A 19515-nucleotide genomic window follows, 5' to 3' on the forward strand; every position below is an offset into this window, starting at 1 on the left:
TCAGCCAGCTCCCTCCCCCTTTTCTCTCTCCTTATTGCTTGAAGTGTGGCCCTTCTGCACACAGTGCTTGTGATTTACGGATTGATTTCAGCATTAACGACCAGCCCCTCCCCCTCAAACACACACACACACTCACACAAGTGGACACCCACTCGTATCCATTGTCAGGCCCCTCCTGTGGCTCTCAGATAAAGCAGTTACAAGCAGAGCCTGGACACTGGAATCTCCATAATGCATGGATGCAACAGAGGAGGCAGAGCACAGTTGTGTGCATGGAAGCACATTGCAGAAATGTGATACTTTCACCAGAAACGAAGTACCGGTAATATAATGCACTACCAACAGGATTTCAGTAATATTATTATATTTACTTTGACAAGTAATGTATTACTATCCAACCTCATTGTCTGGGGTCACATTTGGCACATAAGCTGCATGTTTGAGACTGTTGGCTGATAGTCATTCTAATAGTGTATATTTTTTGTAGTGTCTGCAACAGGAGTTTATTTAAGCATGAAAAGTCCACCATGACATGCATAGAAAGCACCATTTCAGTTTTTCTTATAACCACCAAGCTTACAATTGGGGGAGTACTGATACTCGACTTTGACCACAGGAATAAGACCATATGAAAAAAAAAGAGGTTTATAAAAAGAGAAAAAGGTCCTTGTACCAACAACGGTGAGAAAAAAAGTCTCCTTGTCCTATTTGTTTCTACATGATCTCCTGTCACTAACCATGCTTGTAAGAGCAGGCGTTAGGTTACAGTGAGACACACAAGTTACTGACAAGCCTCTGATAGAGCAGAATAACTGAAGCCATCCTGATGTCTTTAAAATGAGCAGCACTGGATGCTATATGCTTGGATGTTGACACAGCTGTAAACAAATCAGCTGGACACAAAGCAATCAAAATTTGTAACCTTGCGTCCCCTGTGCAGTGTCTCGAAGCGTCATTATTGGAAAGGATCACAGAGGGAGAAGATGTTGAATAGGAGAAAAGTTTATCACATGATGTTTGGGAGTATAAAAGAGGCCTGTGAAAATTCAGAACTTTGCTTGAAGACACCAGAGGAGAAAAAAAAACAAACTCCTGTAGGTGATTATCCATACAACATCAAGACAATGATCTTTCCTCATTGATCTCTCATACAACTAAACAAGGGATAAAATGAGCAATAACGCACATGTTTTTTCCAGTAATGTAAATGTTCAGACTGCTTTTAAAGAAATGCTACTCGCTTGGTGTTTATTTAAGAGGTGGACATACAAACAGAATCGGGGAAAAGAAAAAAACAGGAAATATTAAGACTATATAACAGAAGTGATGGTTGCAGCAGCATAGATCTGAACAACTACTGCTACCTCTGATGACCTTATATACAGCATTTGAATGAGCTCGGAAGTTAATGGGTTGCATCCCTAACTGTCTGCTTCAGCCTAATAAACCTGGCACTGCAAATACATGATAATCTTAAGGACACAGTGGGTGGATGGACACAAGATAATCTTAGAGGCAGTGGACAAAATCTTCATTTAGGAAATGGCCAGAGTAGTTCTTGGCAACCTGCTCTATCCTTCTCAGACAGAGAGAGAGGGACAGTGTGTGTGAGAGAGAATGTGAGACAGATCGCTGCATGGGAAGAGATGGAGCGATGAAGTCTTACAAGGAAAAGATGTGCTGAGGGCAAAGTCTGCCTGTCTGAGAGAGAGAGAAAGAAAGACAGACCACTCTCTGCCCAACAGTTACATCACAATGACCCTCATAACACAGTTCTCAAACAGGACTCAGTACTGTGTATTACATTATACTCGTCATGATGTGTCCTCAAGACACTAGAGGCATTGCAAGTTTTAATCGTTTACATCCAATGCAGGCTGTATCCAATGGTTAGCGTACAGGAACTGGTCAATGAACAGGGATGTGAAATAAACTTTCAACTATTCGCCTTGACCCATGAATAGTGAAACATGGAAGAGTGCCCTCTAGTGTTGGATAAAAATGCCATCACCTCCAAACAGAACTCCTCTTTAACCTGGGCTGCATGTGAATCCTGTCAGGGGGAAAGTCACATTACGGGCCTCTCAGGGAGCTCACATGCTCGTCATCTAACATTTATTCAGGCTAAATAACAGCGTAATGCTTGTTTTAACTATTAAACAATTCAAAAACTCAAAAAGTGTTCACCAGGCAGCATTGGAACAGAGGTCAAACCAAGCTAGCCCAAAGGTTGGCAGATGAATGAAAGACACGTGTGCTGAACATGTGTCAGTATCATGTTTAACGTGAAAGCAAACAATTTAAAATATGGAATATTTTTATGGCAATACATAAGAGTTCAACACTCAATATGAAATATTTTTTTTTTTTCATTTTAACCAAAAGACTTCCACCTTGTTCCAAACACAAACCAACAAGAGCCGGTTGTAACTAAAGCATACAAAGTGCTGCTACATTTTAATACATTAAATGTATTTCACAGATGAAAACGCGATATGGAAATTTTGAATTTGCTTATTTCATTTTCAGCTTTGTTTAATGTCAGCCACAAAGAAATCCTCTAGACCTCATTTCACCTCCTTCAACAACTTTAACAAAGGAGGCTTATACAGTTTTTAGTCTGACCGTATGAGGAGCATTTTTAGGTTGAAGTGCACATATTTGGGTAGTTATCCCACTCCAGTGTGATGAAAATGCAATCTTAGTTCAAAAGTCTGATAAAGACGATAAAGCAAGTTGGTAAATGTCTCATTTGATCTTTCCATATTCTCTGACATTTCTGACACAGGATCAGTAACTGCATTCACAACTGGAATGTGGCCGAGGTCTGTGACATTGCGTTGTAAATGAAAGTGTTGCTGAAGGGCACAAACTGGTGGGTGATGATCTTGATGGCCTCCTGAGCTGCAGATCCTACAGAAAACACAAACAGACGTATGTCTTTTCTAGCACTGTGTAGTTGGTATATGCTGTGTACTGGGATCTCAATTTTTGATGAGTGCTAAAATATTACCTCCCAAAAATGCAGCAACTGTGTGTGGCTCTGCTGCACCGTATCTACAGCTGCAGACAAAAAAAGGGTTAAGAAGAAAGAAAAAGTGACCTGGCACAGTGTTTAACAGTCACTGAATTGACAGCTCCAACAGTGACCATGACTTACAACTCATGGATGTAATCGTCTTTGATGTTGACGTTGAGGCTGTACTCCTGCAGCAGGCTGTTTACACAGAGCTTCAGCTTAATGATGTCCTCCTCCACCTGGTAGTTATAAACTCCTGGAAAGGCAGGATGTGGTAAGAGACCAAAGAAAGGAAGAAAAAGAAAATATAAGGCAAAAAACTGATAGACCCATAAGCTACTTTTGATGTCATTGTAGGGTTTCCCCAGAGACTCACAGCTCAACGAGAACCATCAAAAACCAAACAACTTCAATCAGTGTTAAACGTTAAAAAGCTATGGAAAAACCATCAGCTATAATGCTCGATCCCCCCCAGGGTTGCATAAGTATTAGTAAACTGCAGCTGCTCAAAAAACAGTTTGCCATTGTAGAAAAATCTTCAACTGACCAAACAAACAAACAAAAAAAACCCAGAAGATTTGATTTAGTGAATTCTTTAAAGAAAATGAATCTGCATAAACCCTGGCCATACCTGGGTAGCGAGAGTGTTGCTGATAGAAGCGATCGACAGCCCGAAGCATGAGGTAGAAGACCATCTCGCTATCTGGATTGTCCATGCATGAGGCTGAAGACAACAGGGTCAATAGGTGAATGTGCTCACCAGAGGAGAAAACGGTAGTAGTCGACTCAAAAACAAGAAATGATCAATGAACAAGACCGAACAGTTTAACAGTTCAGCTTACTGATTTCATCTTTACTGACTGAATCCACACTGTATTCTTCAGCCAAAGATCTGCAGCGCACCACCCTCAGAAAGGACGAGTTCTTGCCTAGACAGCAAAACAAATGGCTACAGTTAGTAATAAGGAGGGGAGCAGACGATGCTACACTAGTATACAGACTGAGTTCTCTTATAGTGACAGCAGCTGTGCTCAAAGAAATGAAAGTCAGAAAAGGCAGGCCTGCTGCATGATGGCAACACACGGCAGGCGTGGAGCTTTCAAGTACTGCTAAATAAGTAACAAAATTTAACTGGTGACTGTATGGCGTAAGATTTTTTTTTTTAACCAATGTGTGCACGTACAGGTATGTCTAAACAGATTCTCAGTGGGCATGTTCACATAGATTATACACTAATTACCGCGAATAATTAGAAAGGCTGCTTTATTTGCTGCACCAGCTGAATATAAAAACACGAGGGTGAGGGTTGTTCATTAAAGAAGAGGCTACTTACAGAACAGTCTGATGTCCTTTTCAGAGATGCTCTCTGGTGGCTAGCGGAAAGCAAAAGCAATTTCACTGGAAATCCATTTTTAGTCAAATGCATTTTAATATACTGAGAAATGCTGGCCAAAATATATTAATTTTATTACACAATAATCTTACTACGGCTGCAGGCAAAGCAAAAGCCTCAGTGAGGACAGAGATGGAAAGACTTCCAATTGATAAAACAACAGTGAATTTTGTTGGAGTCCTGCACAGTTAATCAAAAAATTTGGCTTTAATTAAACTAATCAAAATACAGATGCAGTACTAGCATTTACTTTAAATTAAGCCCTAAATTTAAAACATTTTATAAGTACTCTTATGCAATGAATACTTGGGTTTACAACACCTTTCCAACAGAGTGCAGTAGGTATTCCACATGCTTAGAAACAGCTGCTGCATCCTGCATGGCCTTTTCCCTGTAACTGAAATAAAGCAAAAAGAAAAGATTAATGGCAACACACCCAAACACTCACATTATGAAACCATGCTCTGTTACATGCTGGATCAGAGAACCAACTTATCTGCTGGCTCATGTTAATTAAAACAGCTTACACCTATGATATCCCACACTCACACATTTTGGAGGTTGATGAATTTCTGAGAGTCGGCAATCATATCTGGGATGGTTCCCCGCAAAGGCAGGCTTCCACTGCCTTCATTGAGAACAAACTCCTTCACAGCTCGCAGCATCACCCAGAAAGGCAGAGTCTGGCAAACACGCACCAACAGAATACAATCCACAGTTTTAAAAAAAGCAATAATCTCAATAACTCCTGGGCTAAAGCTATGATACAACAATATATGTAATTTTTCTATAGAATGATCTTGGAAGGAAAGTCAAAACCTGTGATGTGATGTTGTTACACTGCTCACTATTGAAGAGGTCTTCAACTGCACACGGAATCTGCAGGAGTAAGACAGGTTACTAGAGGAGTATGACTGGGCTTAATTGTTACCAGACTACGGAAAGCACACTGGTTAGGGCTTTAAAAAGTGAGATATGCTGTATGGGACAAAGTATAACTCTCTGATATCTGGCACCTTGGTTGAGTTTAAAGCAGTATTGACATTCTTAATAGCTTCTTCAAAGTTTTCTTCATCCTCAGGGATGCCGTTCTCGTTCTTTAGGATCCCTGCAGGAACACAAAATAAGAATCATTTAATTAAATCATTTCAGTCACCAAAGTCAACAGAAACTACAATCCAGACATCCACAGATACCTTCCCGAATGAACTGTCTGAAGGCCTCCTTCTCCTTGTAAGTTTTCGGTGGTTGACAGTTGTGCTGCAATGGCAAAAGTAGAGTTAACACTCAAGAATAAATATCAGTATTGAGGTATCTGTCACATCTTGGAACTGGACAGGTCAGAGAAAATGTACTGTACCTCACTGAGCCATTTCTCTAGGTATTTAGCAACAATAATAATCCACGGTGTGTGACTGTGATCCTACAGATGAAATAAACAACGGAAAACAAAACTATAAGCTGTGTCAAGCTGGCACAGTTTAACCTGACGATTGCTCATATAGCACGGAGTTGACACCGTAGTACACACCTTCTTGTCCATGCTGTCAAGATCGTAGGACTGAAGGTGGTCCCTGAATTCGTCAAAAGGCTGATCCAACCTCAGGTCCTCCAAGGCATTGTCTGGGTGAGATTCAATCACTGAAGAGAGAGGAGAAAAAATATTGATATGCATTTTCTAAAAATCTAATTAAAAGGACTGATACAGGTAGATGATAATAACCGCATGGAAATACTGAAGAGGCTAATTTAAGACATGTTATTCTTCACAGTTGCACATGTACATATTTAATACCAATTAAATTAACAGTTTTTACTTGTGTTGGAGCATCAAAACAAGAAATCAAGTGAAATTAAAGTTAAATGCTGGAGAACTAACCTGTATGCTCCTGAACCACTAGTCTCATATAGCCGATCAGTCCGTAGGTTTTACAGACTAGAAAAGGTACAGACGCACTCCACAGAACGGAGCCTAGCCTCAAACATGTGCTGTTGAATTTTAGAGAAAATCTGACAAGTTAGTTGGACAGTTTCTACAAAAGATGCTAAGATTTTAAATTTACAGAAAGTACCAGGTATTAGTTCATCCATCAATTAAAATAACAAAACAACAATAGATCTTGTAATCTTGGACTGAATCAGTGGCACTAAGCTCTTGACATAAAAACAAGTTGTTTCACCCTATTTTTAAAATTAAGCCCAGCTAAAGGATTCATCCATGAAGCACGAAGTTTAGATATTTCTTTAAAATTATACTGAAAATTCTGCTTGAGCATACTGTAAGTTTTCTCATTAATTATTTTGTTACAATCAAATGTGAGAATAAAGATTACCCATATGTCATACCTTTCTGGCAACTGGACTCCAATGACTACGGTAAACCTGTGGAAAAACTCTGGATCGTTGTCCATAAGTTTGTCTGGACTCTGCAGGAGTAAAAGAAAACACAAGAAGGATCTCTGTCTTTATCAGACTGATGATACTGAACGATACAGTTACAAACAGTTAAAATCATAGCAAAGATTTGAGTGTTTTCAGTTTCAACTGAAACATCACAAGCGCTGCAAAGGCATCCTTAGCACCAAACAAAAAATGTAAATATTACCAACCTCCTCAACAAAGTTTCCAGAGACGTCACTGTTAAGTTCTTGAAGTAGTTCAGTGGCAGCCTGTGCTCTGTTCTACAATGTAAAAAACTAAGGTCAGGGCTCTTACGAATAAGAATATTAAAAATGATTTTTTGAATAACCAAGGAAAAGAGATGTAGATGTAGGGAGCAGGTAATAAAATTAGAAAAAAAAAAATCTGAAAAATGTGTGCCTGTGTACTTGTGAAAGAGAAGGGTAAATGACTGCGAAAAAGTAATTCATTAATTTTGAAGAAGCATACCTTTCCAATGCTGTTGTTGCTCAGGAAAAAGCTGCAAGATGAGATCAAAACATCAACGATGAACACACAGACAAAATCAACAGATTTCGTTATTTTAAAATTAGATCATCTCTCAAAACCAACGTAGTCTTACTTATTTCCAACATCTTCCCCAGTAACAGTTTGTCCATCAACTATGGTGAATGCTCCAATACCTGACAAAGAGCTCAATTAGTTCAGTCAAAGATGCTTTCAACAGCACTCGAGGCGTCAACAACACCAACACCGAGCCATATGTGTTTACCTGGAAGCACTAGGTTCTTCAGTATCTCTGTTCCAGTTGCTGTGGCGTTGATAAGACAAACATGTGCATTCTCCAGTGATTCTTGACCATGGTCACCCCACAGCCTGGAAACCCATAAGACAACATGGACATATGTTGCCACCTAGTGATACGATTCATCCTCGAACACATTAAAGCACTTTGCAAGAATGACTTAGCTAGTGGTAAGCTAGCCTCAAAAATACTGACTGCGCTCGTTTAACCTTAAAAGACAATAACTTATGTCATGGTGAGAGAAGCCATTAGACAAGATATCAACAAGAACAACTCATCCCATTAACCTTACAACCTCTGTATTAGCTTACAGATGCTGCTTTAACTATAAAGTAGCTAACGCTAGCTAACGTTAGCACTCCCGCCTCAACAGTTTCTGCTGTGGCCTCTCACTTGAAATATGCAGAACATTTAGCTAAAAAAATATAAGTTCTTTGTGAAGTCTACGATTTTTGTGAAATTTACCTGAGCTGCCTGTCATATTTCTGTTCTTTGGAGGCTTTGGTGGCTGCCATAGTAGCTTGCAAATGAGTGACGTCTATGGACGCATTTTAACTTCCTCATCGCCAGATTCGACACAAACATGGCGACCCTGAAATTTAGCAGCGCACTTTCGACACGAATTATCACCCTGTTTCTTATATAGAGAGACCTGAACTGACACAAGGTATTATAAAATTGAGATATAAATATTATGTTAGTGAAACAGTAAAATAAGCTTCGTTCCTGTGCAGTGAATACATACAGTTAAACTCGTTGAAGGCAGTGGTGTACAGGGACCTCCTGAGGAGCAACTCCAGATAAGGGGGATCTCATTCTTCGCGGAAGATGACAATGGGTAAAGTAACAAAGATGAGAATAATTTCACCATTAACACCAGATGTGCGTGACATTGTGAGGCTGCTATTAACATTAATTTGCATAATTGACTGATCTGGAGATTATTTTGTCAATAAATCAATCAATCCATGGTGTAAAAAAAAAAACTGCATGCAATAGTGAAATATTTCCCAGAGATGATGTCATCAAACTGCTCACTTTACCTTAATGACATCTGTAACCTAAATGAGCTTGATTTAGGAAAAACAACAAACCTTCTCATTTGAGAAGCTGGAATCAGATAATTTACCCATGAGTTAATCATTAATTGTTATCTAAGATAGGCTACCTGTCAGTTAGTTTAGCCTGGGTGAAGCTAATATTATAGAAGGCTCTGTCTTACTTAAACCATTAAATCCGGAGGTGGTTCACGTTGCGCAGTTATATTAGATAAGATTAGCTTTAAAACCGCAGACAGGTGGACAGGAGGTGTGTCTCTGTGTGAGGCGCGAGGGGGCGTGACCTTCTCCTTTAGCCACTACATAAACTTCATCAATAGCTGAACCTACTGATGTCCGCGTCTGCCTTTCACGTGCGCACCGGAGTGCACGCGTCAAATACCGACAGACCGACCAGACTTGAATTCACCAGCGGGGACAATGACAGGGAAGCACTGGGGATATGGAAAGGAGGACGGTGAGGTTTCACACACAGTCTTGCTGCTTTCCAGTTCATAGCAGAGGCAACTGACCGTCTGTGTCTGGCTGCAGGGAATTTAATGTTATTTTGTTTTGCTGGAGACGTTGCGTGTAGGGCAGAGGAGTGACGCTGTTAATGCGAGATTAGTGTCATGCTTAAAGGGATGAGTGCTGTTACCTTCACACGACTCTCCACTCGATTTGTCCCAGGCTTTTGAGGGAGAAACACTGCAGCGCATCATAGCCAGTATTGATGTTTTCAAGACAGACGATTTTAACTTAATTTCATTCGTTTTGTTTCTTGGGGTCTTGATTTTCCTGATGGTTTCATGGCTTATTGGTCTAGTTGATGCATCTTCAGTCAGTTTACAGTTCTTCAAACTAAATAAGCTGTGCTGAATTAGAAGCTGAATCAAAGCTTTGACTGTTACTATGCTTTAGAGACAATTTAGCCAAGATGGATAGATGATAGATAGATATACTTTATTGATCCCAGGCTGGGAAATTGCAGTGCAGCAGCAGCAATACACACAACAAGATAAACAAAATGTTAAAAATAGCAAAATAAAAAGTGGCATATATTAAATATATATACAAGACAATATAAAAAATATATATACAACAGTAAACAGTGTAATGTAGTGCAAAATAGAGGTAGAGTATAAGGTGACAGTAGAATGTACAAAACAAGTCTGTTTTGTATGATTTAAGACACATTTGACCATCACTCCATAAATCAGAGCGGAAGGTTTAGGTGCAGTATTGGATCTATTGAAGCCTTAGAAATGTTCTTTTTATGTTGCCTTCTTCTTTATATCATAAGGTCCCTCTCTGTGGCACAAAAACTACCCCATCGCCCAAGGGAAGCGGCAGTCTCCCATTGACATCGTTCCTCACCAGGCTTCACATGACCCCAGTCTGGGCCCGATTGTCCTCAACTACGATCAGTGCACCTCCATCAACATCACCAACAATGGACACTCTGTAGTTGTGGAGTTCGATGATTCTGATGACCGTTCAGGTGGGGAAAAATGTTGGTCTGTATTTGCGTGTACATGCAACTTCAGCTGTGATCAGTTCAGTTTCTTGAGTTCAAGCTGAGCCTGTTTATTTTAAAAAGTGGGTAAAAATCACACCAACAAACAAAACCAGCCCATCAGTTGAATATGTACTGGTTTTACATCTGCACAACCCACAGAGGCCACACTTCCTGACGTGGCGAGAAGAAAATAAAACATAAATGTGAATAGGTAGAAACGTGTTGGCAGGGACCACATGCATCGATTTGACTTATGCTGTATTAAATGATTATTGACGACAGTTATTGACACAGGTCACAGTCCAGGCATAATCTTGCCTGTGATATCTTGTTTGTCGGCCACACTCAGTGGAAATCTGTGCTAAAAGTTCACTTTCAGTAAATGTACGTTTGAAAAGTGGGATTACTTTGATTTTTAGAAAGTGCAAACCATGTGCATGACTGACTGTAATCAAAGGTTACAAATAAACCCCTGATTATGCTGCAGGAAAGTGGAGCCAGCACTTAACTGTGTGAGTATCTGCTTGTTGGACAAGAGATATAATAAACTTAGGTGATCTCAATGGTTATTATGACCATATTTACTTTTATCACTGGGTGGATCCTTGTTAACCACCCCATCATTAACATGAATGATAAGCTCAGAAATATGCGGCTGTTGGGCTCAGACAGTTTTCACAGTGCAGGCAAGTAGCTGTCACTGAAAATAATTAATGGAAGAGGAGATTTGTAGGAAAACTGATGCACTTCCTCAGCATTTCTCTGTAGTTCAAACAAGGCGCACAAATCCCCTAAACCTGCTGTTGTCAATTTGGCATGTGCAGCCTGCTTCTGAGTGAACACATGCATTGTGTTCACACATCTGTGTCACGTTTATTTTGGTAAGTTAGAGGATATAAAAATGAATAAACGTTTCTATTGAGACCGGTGCGTGCTACTGGACAGATTAAAGCATTTAAGATAGGATTATGTAAAATTATATCAAAGATCTGGTTGTGAATGTTAGAATAACAAATGCTACTTCTATATTGTCAACTGGACAAGTGTTGTGCTCTTTTTGCCGTTCATGCATAGCTAATCTGTCCCGGACTAGAGTGGCCTGTTTTTCAGAAGGATGTCAGCAGCATCACAATGAATAACAGTCAGATTAGACTAGTGTCCTTACCCAGCAGTTCAAGCCATAGGCTCTGAAAGAGGTCCGCCCCTCCGGACAAAGGGCTAAGTGTAATTGTGACATACATTAAAGTTCCTATAAATTCTTGTTGGCCAATAGAACTGAACGGAAAGCTAACCATGCCTAAAATTAACTTTAACGTAGCTTTGTTTAACAGTGGGCTGGGTTTTTGTCGCTCACACTAAAGCTTATGCCACAGAGCTGTAACGATTTGTCGGTAATGCAGGCTGTCTGTCTCTTAATGCTCATGTCTCAGCTTTGAGGGAGAAATTTAGTAAAGTCTGCTGGGTGTTACCAGGTTGACTCATCTTTGTGTGTGTGTTTGTGTGTGCGTGTATGTTACCAAGCTGCTTAGATGATGCTACACACAGGATGCTGTGTGCAGAGTTGTGCTTAAGTTGTACAGAGGGTCAGGATGTGGGTGTCTGCACATGTGTGTAATTGTTGGAGGGGGGGACAAAAAACAAAAACATGTCCTCTCATCTTCTGCAGTGATCCAGGGAGGCCCTCTTGACAGCCCCTACAGACTGAAGCAGTTCCACTTCCACTGGGGTGGAAAGGGCTGTCATGGCTCTGAGCACACTGTTGCAGGAAATAGCTATGCATCTGAGGTCAGTGTTTTCTCTGTGAACATTTCAGTGTGTCACTGTCTAATTACCATCAAATGGAATTATCCATGAAATTTTGCAATGAAGTGGAATCAAAATAGAGTTTTGATGCTAACAAGACTGGCATTTTCCAACTGTTATATATGTCTGTTAGGTGTAAACTTTATTGTTACTCGTGTCAAAGAATGAACATCCCAATAAAATTTCTTTAAATATTAAAGAAACACTGGAACATCATTCCTGCTTTCAACCTAAAGATTCGTTATACGGCTCAGAAAAAGATGTCGATATACTCGTGCAAAATATCGGCATGGTGTTGTCTCATCAGTACACAGGCATGACTGTAATTAGTATGCTTGACTTCAGTGAATTTGTTTAAGTATAAAAGCCAGTTTTCATCCCCATTCTGCTTCTTTCTGCGTTCCTTTCCTCCTCTAGCTTCATCTAGTACACTGGAATGCTGTCAAATACAAGACGTTTGGGGAGGCTTCGACAGCTCCCGACGGCCTCGCTGTCCTTGGCATCTTTTTAGAAGTAAGATGTTTCTCTAAAGTGCAGTACCATTTGCTGTCCCTGTTCCCCCTTTCCTCTTCATTTTGTATTAATGTTCACAGTGCACTGTTGTTGTTTTATTTCTTTTTCTTTTGTCTGCATTAAATCATAACTTGAATAGAAGCAAAAGCAGAACGACGTGTTGTAGTCCAACAGTCCAACCCTGTCTTCGCTACATTTTTTGTAGCACTGACAGTATGCCATTTCTGCAAAGCAGATTCATTTACCATTTTGGTTATGGTGCTATAAATAAAGTAAATCTGTCAGTTCGTGTCAACTTCAACATTGTCATTTTGTGTCATTTTGTGGATCACACCAAGTGTATGTAAATAGATTTGATTTGGATTTTCTTTAAATGTCACAAATTTAAAAAAAAAATAATCTTGTCTGTTACTGAAGACAGGTGATGACCACAGATGGCTCCACATGATAACAGACGCTCTGTACATGGTGAAGTTTAAGGCGAGTACCATGATTGTTACAAGACCTTATTACGTGTAATGTTTGTGGTTTACAATCCTCTCTCGGTATTGTTGCAATGATATAAAATGTGTTGTCTTTGTATTTCCGTTACAGGGTAGTGTCACAGATTTCAAACGTTTCAACCCCAAGTGCCTTCTGCCCAGCAGCCTCCACTACTGGACCTACCTGGGATCACTGACCACACCCCCTCTTCACGAGAGCGTCATCTGGATTGTCCTGAAGGAGCCAATCGTAGTGTCAGAAAAGCAGGTGTGTGTTTTTGTTTTGTTTTTTTTTTGCAAACACGTTCCTTTTCAGACCACAGTACATGCCAGATTATCAACATGTATAACACTGTATTTTCTATTTGAGACATCAATACATCTCAGAGCATTTAAAACTGCTGTGAGCTTTGTAAAACACAAAATAATATGAAATACAGTAACATTATAGTGGTGTTCATCCTTCATCAGACTCTTGATTGATTTTAATGTGAATGATCCCTAAGAGAATTAGACCTTGTTTAAATTTAATGAGGAATCGTCGATAACACATTGGTTTCATATTTCCTTATTGCTGAGAAAAAAGATTCAAAGGTGTGGTTAGTTTGTTTTATTCTTTGTGCTGATGCAGAACATTTACAGTCAATCAGATTATACACCACCAAAACTCCTCTTTGTACCATTAACCCCAATCCAGCTACCTTGGCTGCAATACTGCTGGCACAAGATGTCTATTTTTCTTACCTACTAGTAGACCTACCATCATCAAAGAGGCCATTACAGTACCAGAAGGATGCAAGCCAAATGTCTCTCATGAATTAATTGTGACAAAGTGATAAAGGTGACATTTATAATTTCCTAGTTCCTAACTGCACATGTAGTTTATGTCACTGATTGCTTTCACGTATTTGTTGTAGTCGGTGATCTGCAGCCAAATTTCTCCCATCTTAAGCATGATCCCTTCTCAAAATGTGTTGTTTTTTTACATCCATTTTCCCTAGCGCGCATAATGTTAGGATGCTCTCCACAAGGCTCCAAAAATGTCCATTGTCTCCTTTGTTGTCAAACTTAAGTTCAGTATCACATGTGGGTGTGGGTGATGGTGGGGTTTACCTCTGTGCTGTAGCATGTCCATAAATACGCTGTTTGCCCTAAGCGTGATGCTATATTTGGAGGCAAGCTCGAGCATCATTCATCTGGGATGCTGACATTCTAGGCTGACTTGCTCTTCATCCACCCCTTGTGGGACTGATTTTAATCAGAAAGTTTAGGTCTGATAAGCCCAGGCTGTTGACAAGTTAAGCTGACTAACTGGATGTCTGCAGCACATGCCCTTCAGGGCCCTTTGAGCTGGCCCTGTGGCGACTGCTGCCAGCCTCTGGATTATGCTCTTACACTTTGTTGATCTTTTCGGGTCTAGTTCCCCATTTATTTATTTTTTTTACCAGACGGCGGCTCCTCGGGTGTAGTCATGAACGATCTGTCTGCAGAACCTATGTGTGTAGCATAGCTTGGGGCGAGATGCAAGTCAGGCCCCACGACCTATGACTCCAGGCCTCAAGCCTTTGATCCCCTCCAGCTGATTATCCTGATGGATGAATGACTGGATGGATTCAGGACTTTAATTGAAAAATGCTTGCATGGAGACCCAGCGGGAAAAAGCCCTTATGTAACAGGGTATTATTTTGTTTTTAATTTTCCTCTCATAATGGTGGACATGGTGCTAAAGAGGAAATCCCAAAAAAGATGATGTAATGTGTGCCTAGTTTTTAAGTTTTGGCAAGTCTGGTAATATTCAATATTTTTCTTGTCGACAAATGCAATTAAAATTTGTTGACAATAACACACAGAATGTCACCAGTCTTTTTCTTTAGTGTGCTTATATTGTTTTCTGCGGAGCAAAGGTTGTGCACAGAAGCAAAAAATCAGTTTATTTGCAAAAATAATAAGGAGAAAATTGTGTCTCTTTGTGTGTACCAATGCAGCTGGGCAAGTTTCGCATGCTTTTGTTCACTGGAGAGGAAGAGGATCAGAGACTACGCATGGAAAACAACTTCAGGCCTCCCCAGCCTCTCCAAGGCAGGAAAGTACGCTCCTCCAATTAATGCTACCTCAAGAGATCTGCAGTCATAGCAAAGGCCCTTTTAGACAACAGAGAATGCATTAATTTGAGTTAAGTTTTTACCTCAAGGTAGCTTGTCTTGAAGATTTTTGATTTACTTTGTACAGCAGGAACAAATTTAAGTTCTCATCACTGCCAGCGCTGCCACAGGGATGCACGTTTCCTTGCCATAAGATTCACTGGCAGAGGGAGGAATCAGTTTTGGAATGATTTTAGGGAAAATGAAAGGGATGTAATGATAATAGCACTTGGTGCTGAGGCAATTGGGTGATACATCAACGAGCAGCAAGCTCTTATAAGGTACCATTACATGTAACTGGCAAGCCTGTATACTAGTAGGTCTGTTTGCAGACTGGTATCGCAACACTCGGCTGTCTGCAGATTCACAGCCTCGCCCTCCTTACTGATCCTGATTGATCCTCCCCATTGAGCTGGCCTATTGCCGGTGGATTCCCAGTCCATGTGGCTATAGATCCCTTCCACTCCAGCAATCCCAACTGGAGGTGGGATTGGATTAGTGCTGTACTTTGCTTAAACTGTGCTGTGCGGCCATGGACATGAAAGTCTCTGGTCCTTTAGGGCTGAGATATTCACTCCCAGCAGTGTTGCTTTGTTATTTTCTGTGCTTTCCGGATTTAACAAAAAATTGGAACTGGAACTTCAGTTTTAACAAGAAGCCAATGAATGCATCATTTCAGTCGAACTCTGAATCTTTGTTACTACAATTTTCATTCACTGATTAAACAGCATCCTGTCGTGTCGCGTTTCATGGTCTGGCGTCTCTACTATGCAGAAGGTAATACGCATTGTTGTTAACAGCTGCACTTGTTAAGAACAACAGTCTAGTATGTAAATGCCTGCCAGAGGCCGTGTTGTCTCACTGGGCTGAGTTATGGCAGCTTTGTGTAATGCTGGTCCCTATTTAGATGGATGTGGATTTCACTAATTCAGAGGCATGAAATTATTTTGTTCCCATACACCATAGCGGACACATGAACTACGGCACATCACTTATGATTGTATTGTGTTGTTGATGTGAAAAAGCAATAAAATGTAATTTATGAGTGGTTTGAATATTTTTGTAATGCATTCAGAATTGTTTGCCGGATGAAATAAAATTTAAAACAACTTTGTTTTACAGTCTTTTGAAGGGGGCCGAATCAGATTTTTAGACTGACATTTCCATACAGAGGAAAAAGAGTCTCTCTGCGCTTGATTATTGGGGAACCTTCTGATGTTTGCTTCTGCTGTCAACCACACACTGCACATTTACAGTATTTTCTTGTATCTTGGTTTAACAGCCAGAGTAATGGCAAACGGCCAACCGACAGAAGAGCACAAGCGGGCATTTACAAACATGAAATTGTTTCTTTTCTTACCAAAAAGGCATTGGTCACCTTCTTTGTTTAAAGTTGCTCTAACTGAACCTTGTACCTGGTATCTACAGTATGTTCTTGATGAAGGAGCCGTTCAAGCAAATGTTTAAACTCACTCTCACTGATCACAAGTAGCAATACTGACTTTAAGGTAATTAGTAGCCAGGTTGTAGCCTGGAGGGCTGAGGGACATCGAGAAGGAACATGAACTGTGATCGCAGTCAATTATTTACCCGTTGCATTCATTGAATGAGTTTTATTTGTCCCTTTAATTCAGCATGAGGGGAGTGTTTATAGTTGATACTATCAGTGACAGTAATAGGAGCAGTGGTTGTTCATTGGCATGGATTAATGTGGGGGAGACCATTACACCTGATTGCTCCTACGTCTTGATTTTCTTAATGAGTGTCATGTCCAATGTTGAAATGAAATGGACAAGTTGATTCTCATGCACCTCTGACCCTCTTTAACAAGATACTGTACCCACTATGTGAGTGGGAGAAACTCCCTGTTCATCCAAATAGAAACAAATAAAAACCATCTGTAAATGAATGTGCTTAGGGGCATTTATTCTGAAACAAAACAGTTTCTTATTCGTTCTGGGATTTGGATTTGATAAGGTACCGGTAAGTGCACTTACAAGTTAAGGCTACATGTGTTTCTCAAACTAAAGGTCTGGACACCAGAGATCGGGATAATGTTACAGAAAGGCTGGAGAGCATTTATAAATGCTGAGGATGGGACAAATATACCCTGCATCGGGAATATGGATTAAACATAGAATTTATTGTTGTTTTTATGACCCAAATCTTTTAGGTCATTTTTGTCACCCAGTTACATTTTGGGTAGTGTATAAATTATCATTTGAACTTCTCTTTTAAAATTGTGTCTCTGTCAGGTCTGTGGCTTCAATGTGTAGTTACAACATTTGTCCAGCAGATGGCAAGATGGAGGTATGACTGAAAAACTGCATTGTAGACTCATGTTTTGTTTGGATTAGATTTACCTGATGTTAATGGTGACGAAATCTCTAACTGAATTGAAGATTCAGATTCAGTTTCTTTAATTGACTGTAACAGATTTAAGGTCAGCGTGAGATTAGATGGTGATGAAAAAAATCAATAGTATCAGATTTAGTTTTTTAAAAACTGTAACACAAGAAAACCACAAAAGACAGATTTGCATCTGCATAAAACAGAATAAGACACCGTTTATTGAATTACAGTTCAGATTTGAATAAAACTGACTCTGCTGACCTGACACTTTCACTGGACTTCTGTTTGGGATTTCTGCTGTGCCTTGTTTTCTAAGCAGATATTTTTATGTTTATGTTCTTTCACAGACATAATTGAATTTAATTTCCATTTTTTATGATGCTGTTTTGTGTCACCTGAACAGTGTGTTCAGCTTGTGTAGGTCTTCCTGCAGATGGCAGCAGCTACTTTGTCTTGCATGACTTGCAGTAAAATCTCTGGTTTGCCTTTCACCAGACACAAGATTGAATTTTAAAATGGTTTAAAAATAAACCACAGGCAACTGTACAACATCTCAAATACAGGAAAACAATTTCACGTGGAAATTAAATAATGGCTAACTATAGCAAAAACACACATCTTACAACACACTTTCGTTTTTGCTATCAGTAACACTTGACCTTGCCTTTGTCCATCCTCCTTGACACTGTGTTTGAATCAAGAGGTTGCATTACCCCATCTGGTTTCATTTCCATGTAACTGCTGATCGCTGTGGAAAAATTCTGCTCGGAGGTTAATGAATAAAGAATGAAAGTGGGTGTGTGTGAAGTATATTTAACACATATTCTCAAATAATCTTTCCAAAATAACATCAGGGAGCTTTATTGAGACCCAGAATACCTGAGCAGGCACATCATCATCAGCCACAATCGATGCCATGTAATAAGATATTACAGTCGGACCTCAGAAATAGAGTCAGTCACATGTATTTTTAGCATCAGGATATCTGCTTGCTTGTTGTAGTGATTTTTCCCAGACACAGCAACATCTGAGCAACTTGTGAAATACAAACCTGCAGGACAAACGGGCTTCAGAGAAAGTTGCTGGTCAGACAGAACAATGAACAAAGTTTTATGAGAGAATGGCTGGGGGGATCTTCATGTTTGTTAAACACACACACACACACACACACACACACACACACACACACACACACACACACACACACACACACACATATAAATAGTTTTACAGTTTTTAAATGTAGAACTGAAAATTGCTTACCCACATTTGCCCACATTGTCAACATACTCATTTTACACTGTAAGTAAAATCCCTACATTCAAATGAAGTAAAAGAATATAAGCAGATTCAAAATATTGCTGGTGTATTATTAGTGTTGCAGCAGGAGCTAATTTTAATTTCTGTGCTGTTCAGTAGATTAGCCAACAGCACTGTATTCCGCATCGTGTTTTTTTTTAAACTATCATTTTTGTTTATGTGATAACTTAATTTGCAAAGTAACTTGTAATTATAGCTATTTAGTAAAGGTGATGGAGTAAAAAACGTTCCTTCTGAGGTACAGTAGATTAGAAGCACAGAATACATTAGCAATAAAAGTACAAATACCTCAAAACTGTAATTAACTATATATTCCACTCCTGCTGAGGCCATGAAATTTGAAAAATGTGAGCATTTATCAGTCAGAAGGGGATTAATATTGATTTGCATCATGGGGAAACGTAGAGTCCAGTGTTTTGACAACTATGTTTCTTGTGTCCCTTAATCCCCCAAGATTAAACAGATGAAATACTAAATTGCTCTAGACCTGTTAAGTGAAGCTTAATTATCTGATTTTTTTCTTCCATAATATGATAGACTACTGATGATAAATTGCTTCGGTTTAAACAAACTCGCAGCTTCAAGGCTCAAACCACATGTTCCACTAAACCACAATTACGACTTTATCTAAAACAAACTATTGCATCTAACCTTCTAATCTCGTGGCTTTTATGGGATCACGAGCTACACAGGCTGAGTCACTTCTCCTGTTTCCGTATTAAAGATCAAAA

At 39.7% G+C, this 19515-nt stretch overlaps 2 protein-coding genes across 3 annotated transcripts; one reads left to right on the plus strand and one right to left on the minus strand.

Annotated features, from left to right (window-relative positions):
* Positions 1–2258: 2258 nt before the first annotated feature.
* nae1 (nedd8 activating enzyme E1 subunit 1) lies at positions 2259–8239 on the minus strand. The gene is made up of 20 exons (XM_046389940.1): positions 8083–8239; positions 7585–7688; positions 7435–7495; positions 7302–7332; positions 7022–7093; positions 6759–6838; positions 6292–6401; positions 5944–6053; positions 5773–5835; positions 5609–5672; positions 5429–5520; positions 5232–5291; positions 4962–5095; positions 4734–4809; positions 4353–4392; positions 3862–3948; positions 3651–3743; positions 3161–3275; positions 3014–3063; positions 2259–2913 (listed from the first exon to the last, which is right to left on the minus strand). Exons 1-20 carry the CDS (start codon positions 8130–8132, stop codon positions 2804–2806), a joined length of 1602 nt encoding a protein of 533 aa, XP_046245896.1. The 5' UTR covers positions 8133–8239; the 3' UTR covers positions 2259–2803.
* A 729-nt stretch (positions 8240–8968) lies between these two features.
* ca7 (carbonic anhydrase VII) lies at positions 8969–16167 on the plus strand. Of its 2 annotated transcripts, none has more exons than XM_046389962.1 (7): positions 8969–9132; positions 9958–10155; positions 11840–11958; positions 12394–12489; positions 12907–12969; positions 13084–13239; positions 14420–14814. In XM_046389962.1, the coding sequence occupies exons 1-7, from the start codon at positions 9096–9098 to the stop codon at positions 14438–14440; spliced, it is 690 nt and encodes a 229-aa protein (XP_046245918.1). In that variant the 5' UTR covers positions 8969–9095; the 3' UTR covers positions 14441–14814. The 2 variants fall into 2 exon arrangements, with proteins under 2 accessions (XP_046245918.1, XP_046245909.1); XM_046389953.1 differs by lacking the exon at positions 14420–14814 and adding an exon at positions 14957–16167 and having other exon boundaries at positions 8971–9132.
* The last annotated feature ends 3348 nt before the right edge of the window (positions 16168–19515 follow it).

Source organism: Scatophagus argus, chromosome 1, assembly GCF_020382885.2.
Source record: "Scatophagus argus isolate fScaArg1 chromosome 1, fScaArg1.pri, whole genome shotgun sequence".
In the NCBI taxonomy this organism is placed as follows: domain Eukaryota; kingdom Metazoa; phylum Chordata; class Actinopteri; family Scatophagidae; genus Scatophagus; species Scatophagus argus.

Excerpts from the sequence above, each read along its gene's own strand:
- ca7 (XM_046389953.1), top strand. The coding sequence starts at position 9,096 with ATGACAGGGAAGCACTGGGGATATGGAAAGGAGGACG. Across the intron at positions 9,133-9,957 it reads GGGATATGGAAAGGAGGACG|GTCCCTCTCTGTGGCACAAA; the intron begins GTGAGGTTTCAC and ends TTATATCATAAG. Across the intron at positions 12,970-13,083 it reads TGTACATGGTGAAGTTTAAG|GGTAGTGTCACAGATTTCAA; the intron begins GCGAGTACCATG and ends TTTCCGTTACAG.
- nae1 (XM_046389940.1), bottom strand. The coding sequence starts at position 8,132 with ATGGCAGCCACCAAAGCCTCCAAAGAACAGAAATATGACAGGCAGCTC. Across the intron at positions 4,393-4,733 it reads TACTGCACTCTGTTGGAAAG|CCACCAGAGAGCATCTCTGA; the intron begins GTGTTGTAAACC and ends GCTTTCCGCTAG. Across the intron at positions 2,914-3,013 it reads AGTTGCTGCATTTTTGGGAG|GATCTGCAGCTCAGGAGGCC; the intron begins GTAATATTTTAG and ends TGTTTTCTGTAG.